Consider the following 14,816-nt stretch of genomic DNA (forward strand, 5'->3'; position numbering starts at 1 on the left):
TTTCCTTGGCGATGTTGTCAATGGATCAGTTTAAATGGATGAGCTGATGAAAAGTAACCATGGCCAAGCAATACTCAGCTATTTGGCGCGTGTGACGAGCAATAGGAATGAGAACGATGGGTAGCATATGAGAAAGGTGAATGACCACTTCACAGCTTTTGGCGATGAAACTGATTATACAAATCCCTGACGCGTGATAGGTGTTTTATATATGCGTCCCTTTGTTCTACTCAGTGTCACCTCGTAATGTAGTAAATGGTTGCCCTGCTAGGGCATAGCGGGCCTCAAAGGACGGGCTTTTCTGGGCGTTATCAATGTAAGTTGAATTTATGGCGTACCAATGTCTGAGGCACTGTCAATAAGCCGGCCACTTGGAAATACTGGACTTGACCATCTGTATTATCAACGACTATCGCGCAGCGCGCAATATCATTGACTTTTTTCGACGACTTGTATGGTTACACCTTACTACTCACTCCACGAAGGCCATCAACGCTCTTTAGCACCTGCAAGGATCTTCTTGGGAGAGGCCGATATCCTCTAACTCCCACTAGGGGCATTATTATCCATCAGCGACTCACGGCTTTGTACTGGACAATTTCTGTGGAATGCCACAATTGGACTTGGTGCTATCTTCATTTGATCGTCGAGGGATTCTCCAATAATTAACACCGGTTTTCTGATAGATTGGGAGCACCAAGTACCATTTCATCAAGGGGGATACTTGGTTAGAGAACCTGTACTGTACACCCTACATCGCGTTCGACTCACTCCGCCCCCATCTCTACCCAATCAACTCACGCTATACTCATTTTCACCGCCTTAACCTAATCTAATCTAATCTCCCTAGTCGTCTTACCATGCCATTCCTTGATCACATTTCCGTCCCCTCCATCACCGCTCTCTTCTCCTTAGTCTTATTCCTCTCGACACCAAGTCTGGCAGTTCGTCAAATGACAGTGTCGAACAAGTGTTCCTCGTCTATTTATGTCGCCGTGGGCGGGAAGGGTGGGGCGTTAACTACGACTGGCGGGGCTGCTCAACCTGCGGGGTGGAAGCAGGTACCTGGGGATTTTAGTTTCAATGTTCCTGATGGGTGTAGGTGCTTCAATTCGATTCTAATGCCTAACCGTCCACCTGCTGATAGTTACACTTAGGGAATAATGGAAGGATATGGGCAAGAACAGGATGCACGTTGAATGGGGATACTTTGGACTGTGTGATCGGTGGTTGTTCAGGGAATACAGTAAACTGGTAAGTCCTTCGTGTTCGGGTAATATCATTCAGTGAACTGATTGACGATGGTAGCTCGGGGACTGAGTATGGGAAACCTGGCGCCACGCTCGCCGAGTTCACTATTGATGTAAACAGCATGGACTCATACGACAGTTCGTTTGCTTCCCTATTCCCCGTGATATCTGTGATAATGACTTGATACAGTCTCCATAGTTGACGGATATAACCTTCCTATGGAGATTACGTCTTCAGACTCGTCATGCGCAAAAGGATCATGTGGTACTGAAACTGATATTCTTACCCAATGTGATCCTAGCTTGGTCTACCCAAAAAACTCGGATAGGATCTGTATGTCGTTAGAGTGGCATCATTTGAAAATGGGTGCTGACAAAATTAACAGACAGTTGTAATTCTGCTTGCGGGAATCTGGTCCAGTTCCGTAAGTCTGCTCTTAATCGTCCGCTGACAAATACCAACTATGTTCTACTTGCAGAAGACGGCACTGGCGGCAGTCTGATCAGCGCTGATGTTAACAACTCTCCTGTATGTTGTGTACGGAACGGCGTGGCTGTCCATCACGTCAATTGCCCAAACACTTACATCCGTAAGCTCTAAGCTTCAAAGCTTCTTTACCAGACTGACGGTGCATAACAGCCTTCTATCAAACTATGAAGAAGATGTGCCATAATGCCTATGTCTACTCTGACGAGTAAGTGCCTTGCAATTTCCATAGCAATTTGTTGACTTTTTTGAAGTGACATGTACGAGGATGCCGTCTTCACCTGCTCAAGCACGGGTAAACCCTCTGCGAGTGACCTTCAAACTACGTGAGGAACACAGCGCTGAGTCTTGGTATAGTATACTATCACATTCTGCCCGAACGGCGATGGCGTTGGCCTCGATCCTCCCTCCTCATCCTCAGCTGTATCGCAAGACTCTACTCCCGGCGACAATTCTGGAAACCTTCTTAACGGTCCTGCCGCCGTGTCTATCTGGACTGCGGCTACTGGCACCCTCATCGAGAACGGTGTTGGGGCAACAGCCACAAATGCTGCTCACAGCCAGATGAACACTGGTGTTGCTAGCTCTGTAGCAGTTACCGCGGCGACCTCTGTCACTGGTGCTCAGGTCATGAGTGCATCTGCTAGGTCAAAAGCAATTACTTCTTCTGCTGTGGCTGCTGTCAACAGTTCACAAAGTAGTAGTAACAGGCACACGCATAATGGCGGGGTCGCAGCTATCGAACTAGCTACTACTTCTGCACCTGCTATGATCAGGAGCGCCGCCCCAAAAGAATTGGACGAATCGACAACAACGTATACCTCAAATGGCAACGTATATGTTAAGGTTGTGGTGGTTGAGACGAAGCTTGTACATGGACGGGATATGAAATGCCGGAGAGGTAAGAGATGGGTAGGAGAGAGAGAAGTCGCTTGCTAGTTGTATGAGACTTATTGTATGTAGACAGGTATGTAGAAGTACCATATAAATTGGGCCATCATACCCAGACGTGAGAAGTGATATCCATTCCATGCTACAGGCAACTGGCTTGTTTCGAAGATTACGGTAGCCGTAGGTTTTTATAGTCGCCCTCAACAAACGGGAGGACTCACCTTCTTGGTCGTCGGTGATGTCAAACAACGACGTTATATGCGGCGATAATAAGCGGACGGCTGGTGCGCGATTCAATATTTATTAATTATTTATCCAGACGCGTTTTGACCACCGAGCCAGTACCAGCACAAAGAACAACAACATCGTCAGATTCGTATAGTTAAACGGGTCGTGCTCCAAATGTTGCCACTCGCTTCGATCAAGTGCTCATAAAACCCAACCCAGTCTATCTTCCTACATAGGCAACTGATACGACATCCACAAGCTGTGATGGACAGGAAGGGCAGCTCGTCAACGCCGTGCAAAAAATCAGGACAAACGCTCAGCCCGGCTTCTAACGTATATGCCAGCAACTCGTCAAAGAAGAAGAGCGAAAAGAGGGAAGGAAGAGACGAAAGTGGGGATGTAGCCAATTATGACAGCTCAGACATGACAGATGGCAGTGAATTTGAGAGTCCAGTGGAAGATGAAGAAGACAATGATCAGATATTCTATATCGGTTAGTGCACAGGGCAGGCAGTATATTGATCAGCTCCTGACTATCAGATCCATGTAGATGCAATTATGTATGCTCATTTTCGAGATACCAGGTCACGTAAAGATGGACTGGGATGGTACGGATGGGTGAGTATCAAAGTGGTTTCGGAAGTCGAAACTGACAATGAGACTTATGTAGCATTATGGGGTGATGGCAAGTGGGCGAGCTACATGATTCAGATATGGGACTAACTTCCGACAGTGGAAAGGTTACCTAAAATCCTTGTCGGATACGTGAGCAACTGTCCTCTATCAAGCTGATTTAGTGCTAAATCATTATGCAGAGAGGAACCTCTGAGTTCATTCGAAACCGAACTCAATGTCGCTCCTCTGGTGACATCGTGTGTAGCTCGTGGGATTCATGTATTTTAAGCTGACTAGACTCCCCGTACAGGTTTTGGCAGGCAGTTGATAAACCGATACCAAAAGGGAAACTGGAGCCACCAGGCAGGAAGGGCGACTATTACGAGATCGCGCCCGATCAGATGGGTAAGATTCTTTCGTTGTTATCTTCATTTATTTATCACTGAGATGTATGCTGTTATTTCACAGAGGATATTCTTTTAACTTGCTACCCTAAACGGACATGGAAAATCTACAGCCGTCGGCGTGCCAAGCAACGAGCGCACCAACTAGCCCCTCCAAAAATCCGAGCTAAACCGTTACGAATTCAGAAGCGTGACTCCGACCACTACAACTATGAACGGTATAAAAGGAGGAGGAAGGTTATGCAAGAAGCTGAGGAGAAGCAGAAGAAAGCACATGGCATCAAGAAAAAAGAAGAAAAAGGATCACCGGAATGGGCTTCAACCTCTATCAGTGATTCAGACTCTACAGAAATGAGCTTGGATGATGAAAATAACGTTCCCTCAATGTCCGACAAGCGAGCCCAAGGGAAAAGGAAGGAAGGCCCTAGGAGGACGAAGAAGCACGTACAAAGTTCCTCGGAGGACGAGAATCAGACTGAGCTGAAAGAGACGACCATCGAGAGGAAGAGGCGGAGAATTCCTTCATCCGCGTTATCGTCTGTGTCATCACCTTCCGACAGCCCCAGATCAAGCAAGCAGAAGGAGCAGTCATTACAACCATCTATCGAGGTTGAGATACCCATTGCGGTTGATCGAATGAGGTCAAGGCAGCCGTCACAAGGAACAGGTCCAACCCAACTCTCTTTTGGACAGCTTCAACCTGGGATTTTTGATCCTGATCCTCCTGTTACGGCTACTTTCCGGGGAGGGCTTAGCGATGCACCGCGTACTGTTGCGGCCACTGTTGTCTCTTCGATATCTGCCATCGAACCGTTCCCTGAGACTCAACAGTCAGGTTCCCAGCCTTTACCTTCCTTCCCTCCGTCCCAGGCTCCTCGCGTATCAACCCAAACTCAAACACGAAGCTCCCGTCAACATTCGCCTCAACCTCAGCCACAACTTCAACCGCAACCACAACCTCAATCGCAACCTCAGCCTCAGCATCAAGCCCAATCTCTGCCCCGAACACAGCCGCAGCCTCAGACACCGAACTCACTGTCAGCCTCCTCTGTCTCAGGGCTTCCGGCTGCCACCAACAAATCACAGCCAAAATCCACATCTCTTTCTGCAAATCAAATCCAAGAAACAATTGCCGACGCTAACAATGCTTCAAAGACACCAGTGGCTGCCTTTCCGCAACATAATAGCAGGCAAGGTAGTAAAGATAATGCTGGCAACACAGCCGGTGCCTCTCAAAATAGTGTCGCTCCGATTGATCAACAGCAGAAGCAGACGACTACAGGATCAGTTGAATCTACACTGAGAGGGACCGTCAACCGTTTTTCCGAAGGCAGTACCGGTGAGGCTTCGAGACCGTCTACCACGCCTTCAACCAGTCGCACTCTGATTCCCAATCAGTCTGGCAACCTGTCCCATCAGATATCCGTCTCTTCATTGCAAGAACCTATTGATCTCACCTCTTCACCGCCTGATATCGCTATCGAGCTCCCTTCGACGGCGATTCCTGCTAGCGCTGGGCAGAACGCGCCAATCCATCCAGCAAATAATGCCACCGCCGTGAGAAAAAAATATGAGCAACCGAAGCGTATCAAGACAATAAATGACGCGGACACTGGTACGCAAGCTATTGATATCAGGGCGATTAGGAATAGCAGAAAGGAGCAGGAACACGATGTTGAAGCACCACACTTATCACCTCAAGCTCCAGAATCACAGAGGCCTAAGGAATTGACTAGAGCTCAGAGGAGGAAGCTAGATGAGGAGAATCTTACCAGTGCTACGAGGTTATCGACTGCTATGTTGCATAGGCAATCACCGCAAGACATAGGTGCAAGGCCGTCATCGCAGAGTGGACAATCTTCGAAAGGTCCCGTAAGTAGAGCTGATAGCGGTGAAAGAAGGACTGCGAGTGTGTCAACAAATGCGGCGTCGATGTCACCGACGGCGGCGAGGAAACGTTTGGATAGTACGTCGTCCGAAACGTATCATCGTGCGAGCGCTTCCAGGTATGTTCAAACTCAGTTGATCCGAGCATCGGACTGACTGGGACATCCCGTAGGACAAGTGAGAGGTTTTCCCCTCAGTTAAGTCCTAGATTGTCGAAGGGTAAAGAGGACAGTGGGGGTGGGAAAAAAGTGTAAGTCGGATATCGTCAGGTAAAGTCTAAAAACTTACATATGAAACCGTACCAGGCCTAAACGTTCGTTGCAAGATGGAAACGGCTCCAACACGGCTTCTCCCAGTGTCGCTCCCCCGAAAATAGTGACTGCTGTCACTACGACCCCGGTACAGGGCAATGCATCAGCTGGGATTCTTCCAGGCCCCACACATGACAGCTTTACAGTCGTTGATCCCGCGCCTTCGCCTACTACAAATGTCCAAGAAGATAATGGAGAATCAGTTTTCACCCCGCCTCGGGGTCAAGAAGACTCATTATTTACACCTCCATTCGGCGGAACTGATGAAGTATCTGAAAATGCACCTGTATCGTTTCCCACACCCGCAGATCAAGCACCGATCCAACAAACACCACAAACGCTCTTGGATTTGCATCTGGGATCACCGATGCCCGAAGATCATAGCATAGTACAGGCCGCACAGAAAGCTCGGTTGGAGAAAGAACGGCTAGAAATGGAGCGATTACAGAAGCAACGAGAAGAGCAGAAGTGGAAGGAACAACAGAAGAAAGATCGGATCGACGCAATGGAGAAAATGAAGAAAATGCGGGAGATGCAGAAGGCGGAGGCAGATAAAAAGAAGACGGAGCGGGTGGAGAAGGAGAAAGCAGAGAGAGAAAAGGCTGTGTTTTCCCAAACTCAACCCACTCAGAAACCACTGATGGCTTCACGGATTTCCCAATCCTACCAGCCCCGACAGCCTGTACCTCAAGCCCAGCAGCTCAATCAGGTAATTGCCCCGATGCCTACTCAACCTCTGGCTTCACCGGCTGTTCAGACGTCTGACCGTCCATATACTCAGCCATCAAATTCGGCGTTAATTTCATTTTTTGTTCCCCCGGCTGCGAGACAAACGACACCGGTACCGGATGAACGCGCGAACAATGAAGCAACCCGTCAGACGGCTAATGTCTTGGCACAATCCTCTGCTGATCAGGCCCAACATCGGTCGATTACTCCGGTTGTGCAACCTGCTTCTCGATCTGCCTCTCAACCTCCAACCCTGCCTAAATCCCAATCCTCTGTTCAGTCAGCGACGCAACAACTTTCACAAGCGCCCAGCCATTCATCCACTCAACTAATCCCTCTGCCTACCCCTCACCAAACTAACGAAGCCTCCTCCACAGTCCCACCGAAGTCAACTGCGACTCATCCCTCGACTCCCTCGCAGGACGTGCAGACTCCACCCAAACGCATCAACCATGATATCATCTACAACCTTGACACCCTGCTTCGCCTTCGTCAAATAAGGCTAGATGGTCCTACGGAGGTTTTCAATGGTCTACCGACTCCTACCTCTGGTACACTTGAGCAGCCTAATCACTCATTTCCTGCTTTATGTCCTGTCAAGTCGCAAGGCGGGATAATCACTTTTGCTCCGTCTCTTATACTTGAGGAGCCAAAATTGTTTGAAAAGGTCATGGAAGCTTTGAAGAAGACGCCCTTCTGGGGAGCGTATCTGGCACCGCCGGTGATTACTTACTTTGACCAGTCGTGGGGTGATGAAGAGTAAGTCCCACCGATGTCCTGTGGCGCGTAATATATTTGTTGATTTGCTTCTAGTCTATGCCCGGATGCGATGGAATCCTTCGCAATCCTCATTGCCAACCTTACCCTCGACGGGGGCTTCGGTCAACTATTTCTCGCAGACACACCCCAGTCAAACGGTAATGGCCTTGCAGTCAGCTGCAACCCTCCTGCCTCTTACGACTGTGATGCCTGTCTTGCTTGGTTTCAATGGCTCCAACAAGCTACCGAAGTTAGCAGCTTCAAAGACCTCGCCGATCTCTGCCGCTTGGTAAAGCCAGGCTACTTTGAGAGGAAGGATCAATCCGTATGGACTCAGGCCGCGTCATCTGCGACGAGACAGGATGCGGAAGGCGTGGTAATTGACCAATTGATTGATCTTTCCAGGATGAGGACGAGGGATGATTTGGTGGAATATGATCGGTTTGTTTATGTGGGAAGGTTGGAGTTGAGTGCGAGTGCAGAGGCGAGGAGAAAAAAGTACGGCGCTGGAGTGAGTTTCCTTTCTGATTTAATGAAGCTCCCGAGTAGTATTGATATCTTCATAGATTGAGTTCCTCACACCAGAAGAGTTCATGCGAATAGCTGAGGACGGTGCTTCTAAATCTTGACGTTCACCTGCTGTACTTGTGAGCGGAATCCGACATTGCCGAAATCTGGAAATTGACCATTCACTCAGCTTTGACTTTCATTTGCAATTTTTAAGGGTCATTTCATACCAGTTAGTATTTTGCGCCCGTATATCCTGCACAGTTTTACCATTTAGTTGTCATATCATGTACATGTAGCATCTCCATACTTGGGTCCTCGTCTCCTTGATGTATTACGGAATATCAGCGGCGATGTCCGATGGAATCACGGCTTCTTACGGCCGGGTGGAGTGTAAATAACGGTTCCCAGCCAGTGCTCTATGTACATCCGTATCTTATCTTGCGAACGGCCAGCTATTCAGCCGCTCTCTCGGATACACTGTGCAGGAGAGTCCAAAGAGGAATATATCTACAGAAGGAAGACAGCGCAACTCATCGCCAGCGATTCCTCAAACACATCATCATTCGTCAATACAGGGGCAGTCACCGCTTTTGTCGTCACTGTCATCGACCCTGGTTCGGCAGACATCATCAGAGATCTGGGCATTAAGTAATACATTCCCTACCTCATCCGTCATTTCAAACACCGATTTGAACAGCTTCAGATCCGAGAAGTAGAGAGATGCCGCTCAAACGGCCTAGCCCGGGACCGCATCCCCTCGACCTCAATCCTTACGAGAGGCTGCAATTTGAGGAGAAGGAGAACAGGAGATCGCATAATGATACCGATCATCATGCGACTCTCACAAGCCGTCAAGAAGGGCTCCGGCGCCGGGCAGCCTTAGGGGAAAATGTCGACATATCAGCCGATGGAGAATCGAAGGAAGACGAGGGGTATTCCGCCGAAAAAAGGAATGACAGACTATCGTCGCCTGAGGATACCAAGACAGGGGAGGGAAAGGGGAAGAAGAGTCCGCTGATGAGTAACTTGAAGTTGGATGATTTTAGGGATACTTTGGAGGCTGGGATTGAACGAAAGTAAGTTTACTTGACATACCCGGGTGGTGCAGGGATATTGATTATGGATTAACAGGTTTGCGCCTCTACATATTCCTCCTCATCGACGCCTACAGACAGCCGCTGTGGCTCTCTGGGCACTTCTCTTGCCAATATGCATGATTGTCCTCCTGTTATTACTGTAAGTCCCAAAACACCATAATGAAAGGGAATTGCGAGGCTGATCACATACAATACATAGATCACTTCCCCCAATGTGGCTCATCCTCATACCCTACTTTATTTGGATAAGTTTTGACAGAGCGCCGATTCATGGAGGAAGGCCAAAGGAATGGGCACGAAAAGGCTTCATTTGGAAGTATTTTGCTGGTGAGCCAGTCCAATTAAAAACCGATCATGCCCCTACTAATTATTGGTGAACAGATTATTATCCTTGCAGGTATGTGGACAGTAGAATTACGTTATTTTCATTTGCTGATTAACCCTCCCAATACTCAGTATCGTGAAAGTATGTTGTTTATCAGTCTAATATTGGCGAAATCCGGTCATCGCTAACGGTTTTGCTGAAGGAAGCTGAACTTCCTCCAAACAGACCTTACCTTTTCGGCTACCACCCCCACGGTATCATCGGGATGTAAGTGTAAACCTATTATACAGCAGCATTGATCCGACTGAACGATTTCTCAGGGGAGCATTCGCTACCTTTGCCACAGAAGGCACAAACTTCTCCGAGTACTTCCCTGGTATCAAACCCCATCTCCTTACTCTTGGTATGTCCTCTCCCTCTCCCCGTTGCACGCTTCCGCCCAAGTGGCCCAAATTATCCTGCAGCTTACGCCCTACACTAGGATCCAATTTTAAAATCCCCTTCTATCGGGAACTGCTCATGATCCACGGTTGCGGCTCAGTCTCTAAACGTTCTTGCGCCAATGTCCTCTCCCAAGGTCCTGGTAGCGCCATCGCCATTGTCATCGGCGGTGCTTCTGAGAGTTTGTCCGCACATCCTGGCACGGCGGATTTGACGTTGAAGAAAAGGTTTGGATTTGTGAAAATGGCGATTCGGGAAGGGGCGGATTTGGTGCCGGTTTTCTCATTCGGCGAGAATGACGTGAGTCTAGCTCTAGGATCATAGTATATGACGAGGCTGACTCGAGTGGCTTGTAGATCTATGCTCAATTGTTAGTATAAAGAGGGGAAGATAAGTACCAGAAGCTGACAGATATACAGAGCTAATGCTAAAGGGTCGATGGTATACAAGCTTCAGAAGAAGTTTGAGAAGGTCTTTGGTTTCACACTGCCACTATTTTATGGGCGAGGGTAAGTTTGTTGCCCATTATTAACTATCTTTTTATTGACAAACCCTCCTTTAGGTTATTCAACTGTAAGATCTCATTCTATTGATGCCGACAGACAAAATACTGATTGGTTTATGTCCCTTTTACAGACAACTATGGACTAATGGTAGGTCAACCCCTCCCACGTAATGATTACTTATGCATGCCCTCGCAGCCGTTTCGTCATCCTATCGTTTCTGTCGGTACGTCCTTTTGCTGCGCCGCTTCCATTAAGATATAAGACTGACTCAAAACCATAGTTGGAAAGCCCATTCATGTCGAACGGGATCCACATCCAAGCGACGAAAAGGTGCAAGAGCTACAGAGCAAATACATTGCTGAGCTGACCCGGTACGTCATAACTCTCTTTTTCACCCTCTAGCCAATCTATCTGACGTTTATATCATTCCAAAGTATATGGGACAAGTACAAGGACTTGTATGCTCGAGGAAGGACGAAGGAACTCACTTTAGTAGAGTAATGGGAGGTCGCAAGATGTGAATCTTGTTACAAAAACTAGTCCAGAGAGTTTTACTGTAATTGGTTACAGTTGCCATACTTCGATTAAATGTTAAGCATCATATTATGGAACGATTGAGACGCTGGCGAGCTTTGATTCCCTTCATTTGCCGGAGCATGGCCTGACTATCTGATGTAGAAGGCAAAGGGAGTCAGATAGATAGATGAAATAATTCAATTTCTAGTGTTGTTGTTTTTTTTTTTCGACAGCCTCCACTCAAGTTCTGGTGGTTGCATGGCGCGAGTCCACTTTTCAAAAGTCTGTCATTCCGTTGGCTGCTGTCAACATTCACTTTACTATTCACATATTCACCTGTTTCACTCCGGAATACAGCCGAAGCGATAATTAAGTCAGAAGAAAATAGAGGGGAACTCATTTCAATACAGATTCAAACGATGGCCGTACGTCCATCACTTCCTATCTCTCAAAAAAGTCTCGCAAAGCTCAACTCTATGTCCTGAACATGAATAGACATACATTCCACCGGAAGAACAAGATCAGATTGATTTAGCATGGATGCGGGAAGCTCTGATCATGGTGAGCGTCCATTATCTGGGCCTTAGAGTGTGGATAACTGACTGCTGGTGGTTTCCACCTGGCAGGCGGAAGAAGCTCTTACAAATGACGAAGTTCCTGTGGGATGTGTATTCGTGAAAGGCGGACAAGCTATTGCCAGAGCCCGGAACAGAACTAACGAATGGAGAAATGTAAGTTCATTCTTATCCGTACACATTTATTTCTCAAGGACGCACAACTAAGACTGAAAACTGTTTGGTTCGTTAGGCTACACTCCACGCCGAACTCGAAGCTATTGATCATCTTCTCCCCTCCCATCCCGCGCCCTTATCGACTATAACGTTGTATGTCACCGTGGAACCTTGTGTGATGTGCGCCTCTGCACTGAGGCAGGTAGGAATTGGAAGAGTAGTATATGGTTGTGGGAATGATAGATTTGGAGGATGTGGAAGCGTTATTCCTGTGAACAACTCGTAAGTCAAACAGGAATTTGGCACTATGAGACATTAGCTGATGGGGAGATTATTCAGACCAAGGCTGGATTCACATCCGGCATATGTGGCCGTTGGAGGGTTTTACCGTGAAGAGGCTATTATGCTTTTACGGCGATTCTACATGTCCCAAAATCCCAATGGTGTGTCTTTCAAACTTTTTAGTCAAAATCTGCTGGCTAACAGATACATGGTTACAGCACCAAAACCCAAAAAGAAGGCAACCCGAGTTCTCAAAACCGATATCCCTCCGCCTCCTTCCAGAAATACAACTCCACAATCTTCCCGTCCGTCTTCTACTGTCCCTTCACAACGTCGGCCAGTTCCTTCCACAGATGCTAGCACAACAGGGACGTCAACACCCATTTTGTCTGAAGGAGAGAATAAGTTGCGGGAACAGGTTATGAGAGATGATGGGTTACCGATTGGGTCTACGATGGTTAGCACACCTAATGAGACGCCCGTTCCCCAGGAACGGAAATAGATGTGCAGCTAAATGTAAAACGTCACTCTTACCTGAAAGTAATAATTTGACTGTTGAGGTTGACACCATATAAAGCTGACGTTTAGTACTGCATCGGGTACTCCGACTTCAAAAGTGGGAATGCTAAGTACTACTAACACTGCTTCCACTACTTGTTTCAACTACTGGGCGACTGCTAAGTATGCTGACAAATATTCTTGCCGCCTCCTCTAGCCATGCCTTCATCCCTCAGATATGACTGAACATCTGCAGCACTCGTACTCGTATTCACTACATTATATCGCCAGTTTTATGTCTTTTTCTGAAAGCGTACCGGTCCCCAGTAACAGCAGAACCATCTTCATCGGCGGCAATGAGCAATGTAGCCGTTACTGTGCTCTGCACATTTTTCCAGGTACCGCCGTCACCTTCGTAGATACTCTCGCAGTCAAAAGTGTTTATTACCTGTGATCAGTTTGTACAGTCGCTGATAACCCTCCTCAGCGTCTTTTGAAAGCTGATCGAGTGTCCTGTCGGGTACCATCCAGCAGGCTATGACTCTCGCACCCGTCACGCGGTAGTGGGCTGTACAGTCCTCGTCGACCTCCGGACAGCAATGCTATTGTAAATGACTGATAGTTTGCCGGCCTTTCGGCGGTGTTGACACCTGTCGAGGCTGCGCCATCGGATAATTAGGATCGTGACCTGGCCGTGTTTGCAACAAATCGGACTTTGTAAGGTTATTGATGATATATAAGTACCTTGTATCTTGGATTAAAATTGTACGTGCAACTTCCAACCAGGAAGAGAGCTCGGTCGTTCTTAGCAATGAAAAAGAAAAAATAGAAAAAAAGATAATTATTATTATGCCCGTTGTAGTTTCCTTGTAATTGCAGAAAGCTCCTTGAAGTTATTCAGATGGGTTGACTATTACGTTCTTTTCAGGCATCCGTCCCTTTCTTCGTCGGTCTCAGTTTCAGCGAGACAAAACGTAAAGAACAAGCTCAGCCTTCGTCTCTTTCTGATAAGATGGTGTGGTGCATAACGGTGCAGACCCAAAAATGTTATTGTATATCAAGGATGGACAAATGTGACGACCTAAAGGGCAAAAGTTCAATATTGAGACTCAGACTCGAAAAAGCAGCATGATGTAACTCACATCACCATTATACAACTGTAAGATCTTCTCCAATTCCTTCCTTTGCAATCCAGTCCGATATGTTATCTCTTCGAATGTCGTTACCCCGTCAAAATACTGTACACACCTATTTTCATTCGCTCAGCATCTGACATGTGATGCTCATATACAACAAAGTGAAGTAACTTACAGATCAAATTTGCTTGCCCATACCTCGTCTGCCTTTTCCCTAATCACCCTTAACCACCTCGCCTCATCCTTCTGTGCCCTGGCGGGTTTGAAGATGAACGATGGTTCAAAGTTGGGTATCTCATGTTTCGTCGGATGCGCTACATCCAAGGAAAACTTTTGCGGCCCATTAAGCCCATCAAATTCTTCATCACTGTCCATCTCCAGAGCTGGATCGTAATCCATATATGAGTGGTCGAGCTTGCTGCTACTGTTAGGAGGGGGTACGGTAAATGTGTTGGCGATGGGGGTAGTCCCGAGTGAAGAGAAGCTGGTAGCGTCAAGAGGGTTGGTATGATTCTCGCTTGCTCGCGGAGTGAGGATATCCGATTGATCGCTGGGTGATCGAGCCAGCGTCTTTTCTCTTTCTAATCTTTCCTTTGTCATCTCTATCCACCTCTGTCTTCGCCTATACCATAATCTCTTCCAAGCTTCCACTTTAATCTCCGATTTGGCGAATACCCTCGCACGAGTATGCACTTGTACGACAAGGTCTTGTTTGAGCAACCACAGAAGAGCAGACATGTATTTTTCCCTAGTAGCATGATCCGGATCAGGGTTGGGAATCACCTTTCGGAATGGGATGGGGGAGAGGGAGATGGCTGAGATGAACCTCGGGAAAGGGGGCAAGTCTGGGAAATCTCGGGCGAAACGGGCGGTGTACTGGTCGAAAGAAGAGTTATGTTCGTCGATGGTGGTGGGCATGACAACTGTACGGAGACGGGGGTTGACGACGTCAATGAGGATGGCTTTTTTGGATTGAACAAGGTCTCTGGCAAGCGGGATGACAACGCCTTCAAGATCGTATCGCAGTAAATGGGCAATCTCATACAATCTTACGGTTGTAAGCTCAGAACTACAATATAGGTTGATGAAACTCACGGCTTGGTGACGTCGCAAGCTTCAATCAGAGTTCTTCGCAACACTGTCTCACCATCCTCAATTGCATCATCCTCAGCAGTGATCTTTGACCCTCTCCTCGTCCTATTCCTCACAGGAG

At 47.5% G+C, this 14,816-nt stretch overlaps 5 protein-coding genes across 5 annotated transcripts in view; 4 read left to right on the forward strand and 1 right to left on the reverse strand.

Moving 5' to 3' along the window:
* The first annotated feature begins 2 nt into the window (after nt 1-2).
* CNF00510 (conserved hypothetical protein) lies at nt 3-2,772 on the forward strand. Its single transcript, XM_024657330.1, has 11 exons — nt 3-136; nt 201-316; nt 364-1,098; nt 1,158-1,254; nt 1,309-1,388; nt 1,441-1,584; nt 1,637-1,675; nt 1,730-1,840; nt 1,891-1,945; nt 1,992-2,043; nt 2,095-2,772. Exons 3-11 carry the CDS (start codon nt 861-863, stop codon nt 2,674-2,676), a joined length of 1,398 nt encoding a protein of 465 aa, XP_024513129.1. The 5' UTR covers nt 3-136; nt 201-316; nt 364-860; the 3' UTR covers nt 2,677-2,772.
* Nucleotides 2,773-2,971: 199 nt separating this feature from the next.
* Nucleotides 2,972-8,487, forward strand: CNF00520 (hypothetical protein). Its single transcript, XM_024657331.1, has 12 exons — nt 2,972-3,349; nt 3,407-3,474; nt 3,527-3,545; nt 3,597-3,621; nt 3,672-3,728; nt 3,782-3,876; nt 3,940-5,881; nt 5,935-6,012; nt 6,068-7,561; nt 7,616-8,072; nt 8,128-8,208; nt 8,259-8,487. Exons 1-11 carry the CDS (start codon nt 3,121-3,123, stop codon nt 8,188-8,190), a joined length of 4,527 nt encoding a protein of 1,508 aa, XP_024512994.1. The 5' UTR covers nt 2,972-3,120; the 3' UTR covers nt 8,191-8,208; nt 8,259-8,487.
* A 19-nt stretch (nt 8,488-8,506) lies between these two features.
* CNF00540 (diacylglycerol O-acyltransferase, putative) lies at nt 8,507-11,139 on the forward strand. Its single transcript, XM_024657332.1, has 15 exons — nt 8,507-9,147; nt 9,203-9,307; nt 9,368-9,495; nt 9,550-9,565; nt 9,625-9,634; nt 9,696-9,760; nt 9,814-9,896; nt 9,975-10,234; nt 10,291-10,304; nt 10,354-10,443; nt 10,497-10,507; nt 10,571-10,587; nt 10,636-10,663; nt 10,721-10,811; nt 10,875-11,139. The coding sequence occupies exons 1-15, from the start codon at nt 8,792-8,794 to the stop codon at nt 10,939-10,941; spliced, it is 1,341 nt and encodes a 446-aa protein (XP_024512995.1). The 5' UTR covers nt 8,507-8,791; the 3' UTR covers nt 10,942-11,139.
* Nucleotides 11,140-11,250: 111 nt separating this feature from the next.
* On the forward strand, nt 11,251-12,499 carry CNF00550 (tRNA specific adenosine deaminase, putative). The gene is made up of 6 exons (XM_024657333.1): nt 11,251-11,381; nt 11,452-11,517; nt 11,583-11,687; nt 11,764-11,969; nt 12,027-12,130; nt 12,188-12,499. Exons 1-6 carry the CDS (start codon nt 11,376-11,378, stop codon nt 12,469-12,471), a joined length of 771 nt encoding a protein of 256 aa, XP_024512996.1. The 5' UTR covers nt 11,251-11,375; the 3' UTR covers nt 12,472-12,499.
* Nucleotides 12,500-12,503: 4 nt separating this feature from the next.
* CNF00560 (expressed protein) overlaps nt 12,504-14,816 on the reverse strand; it is a 4,167-nt gene continuing 1,854 nt past the window's right edge. The window contains exons 2-5 of the mRNA XM_024657334.1: nt 14,699-14,816; nt 13,779-14,651; nt 13,610-13,715; nt 12,504-13,548 (exon numbers count right to left, since the gene is read on the reverse strand). The exon at nt 14,699-14,816 is cut by the window's right edge and continues 471 nt beyond it. Of these exons, the coding sequence (XP_024513074.1) occupies nt 13,525-13,548; nt 13,610-13,715; nt 13,779-14,651; nt 14,699-14,816 (1,121 nt within the window). The 3' untranslated portion in view covers nt 12,504-13,524. The remainder of the gene's footprint in view (nt 13,549-13,609; nt 13,716-13,778; nt 14,652-14,698) is intronic.

The sequence above is a fragment of the Cryptococcus neoformans genome (genome assembly GCF_000091045.1).
Source record: "Cryptococcus neoformans var. neoformans JEC21 chromosome 6 sequence".
NCBI lineage: Eukaryota > Fungi > Basidiomycota > Tremellomycetes > Tremellales > Cryptococcaceae > Cryptococcus > Cryptococcus deneoformans.

Bases quoted from the DNA above. Each gene is read 5' to 3' on its own strand.
- CNF00550 (XM_024657333.1), top strand. The intron at 11,518-11,582 runs GTGAGCGTCCAT...TCCACCTGGCAG, and splicing joins TGCGGGAAGCTCTGATCATG to GCGGAAGAAGCTCTTACAAA. The intron at 11,688-11,763 runs GTAAGTTCATTC...TTGGTTCGTTAG, and splicing joins GAACTAACGAATGGAGAAAT to GCTACACTCCACGCCGAACT.
- CNF00540 (XM_024657332.1), top strand. From the start codon at position 8,792: ATGCCGCTCAAACGGCCTAGCCCGGGACCGCATCCCCTCGACCTCAAT. The intron at 9,148-9,202 runs GTAAGTTTACTT...ATGGATTAACAG, and splicing joins GAGGCTGGGATTGAACGAAA to GTTTGCGCCTCTACATATTC. The intron at 10,812-10,874 runs GTACGTCATAAC...ATCATTCCAAAG, and splicing joins TACATTGCTGAGCTGACCCG to TATATGGGACAAGTACAAGG.
- CNF00510 (XM_024657330.1), top strand. From the start codon at position 861: ATGCCATTCCTTGATCACATTTCCGTCCCCTCCATCACCGCTCTCTTC. The intron at 1,255-1,308 runs GTAAGTCCTTCG...TGACGATGGTAG, and splicing joins TCAGGGAATACAGTAAACTG to CTCGGGGACTGAGTATGGGA. The intron at 1,676-1,729 runs GTAAGTCTGCTC...TTCTACTTGCAG, and splicing joins CGGGAATCTGGTCCAGTTCC to AAGACGGCACTGGCGGCAGT.
- CNF00520 (XM_024657331.1), top strand. From the start codon at position 3,121: ATGGACAGGAAGGGCAGCTCGTCAACGCCGTGCAAAAAATCAGGACAA. The intron at 5,882-5,934 runs GTATGTTCAAAC...GACATCCCGTAG, and splicing joins CATCGTGCGAGCGCTTCCAG to GACAAGTGAGAGGTTTTCCC. The intron at 8,073-8,127 runs GTGAGTTTCCTT...ATATCTTCATAG, and splicing joins GAAAAAAGTACGGCGCTGGA to ATTGAGTTCCTCACACCAGA.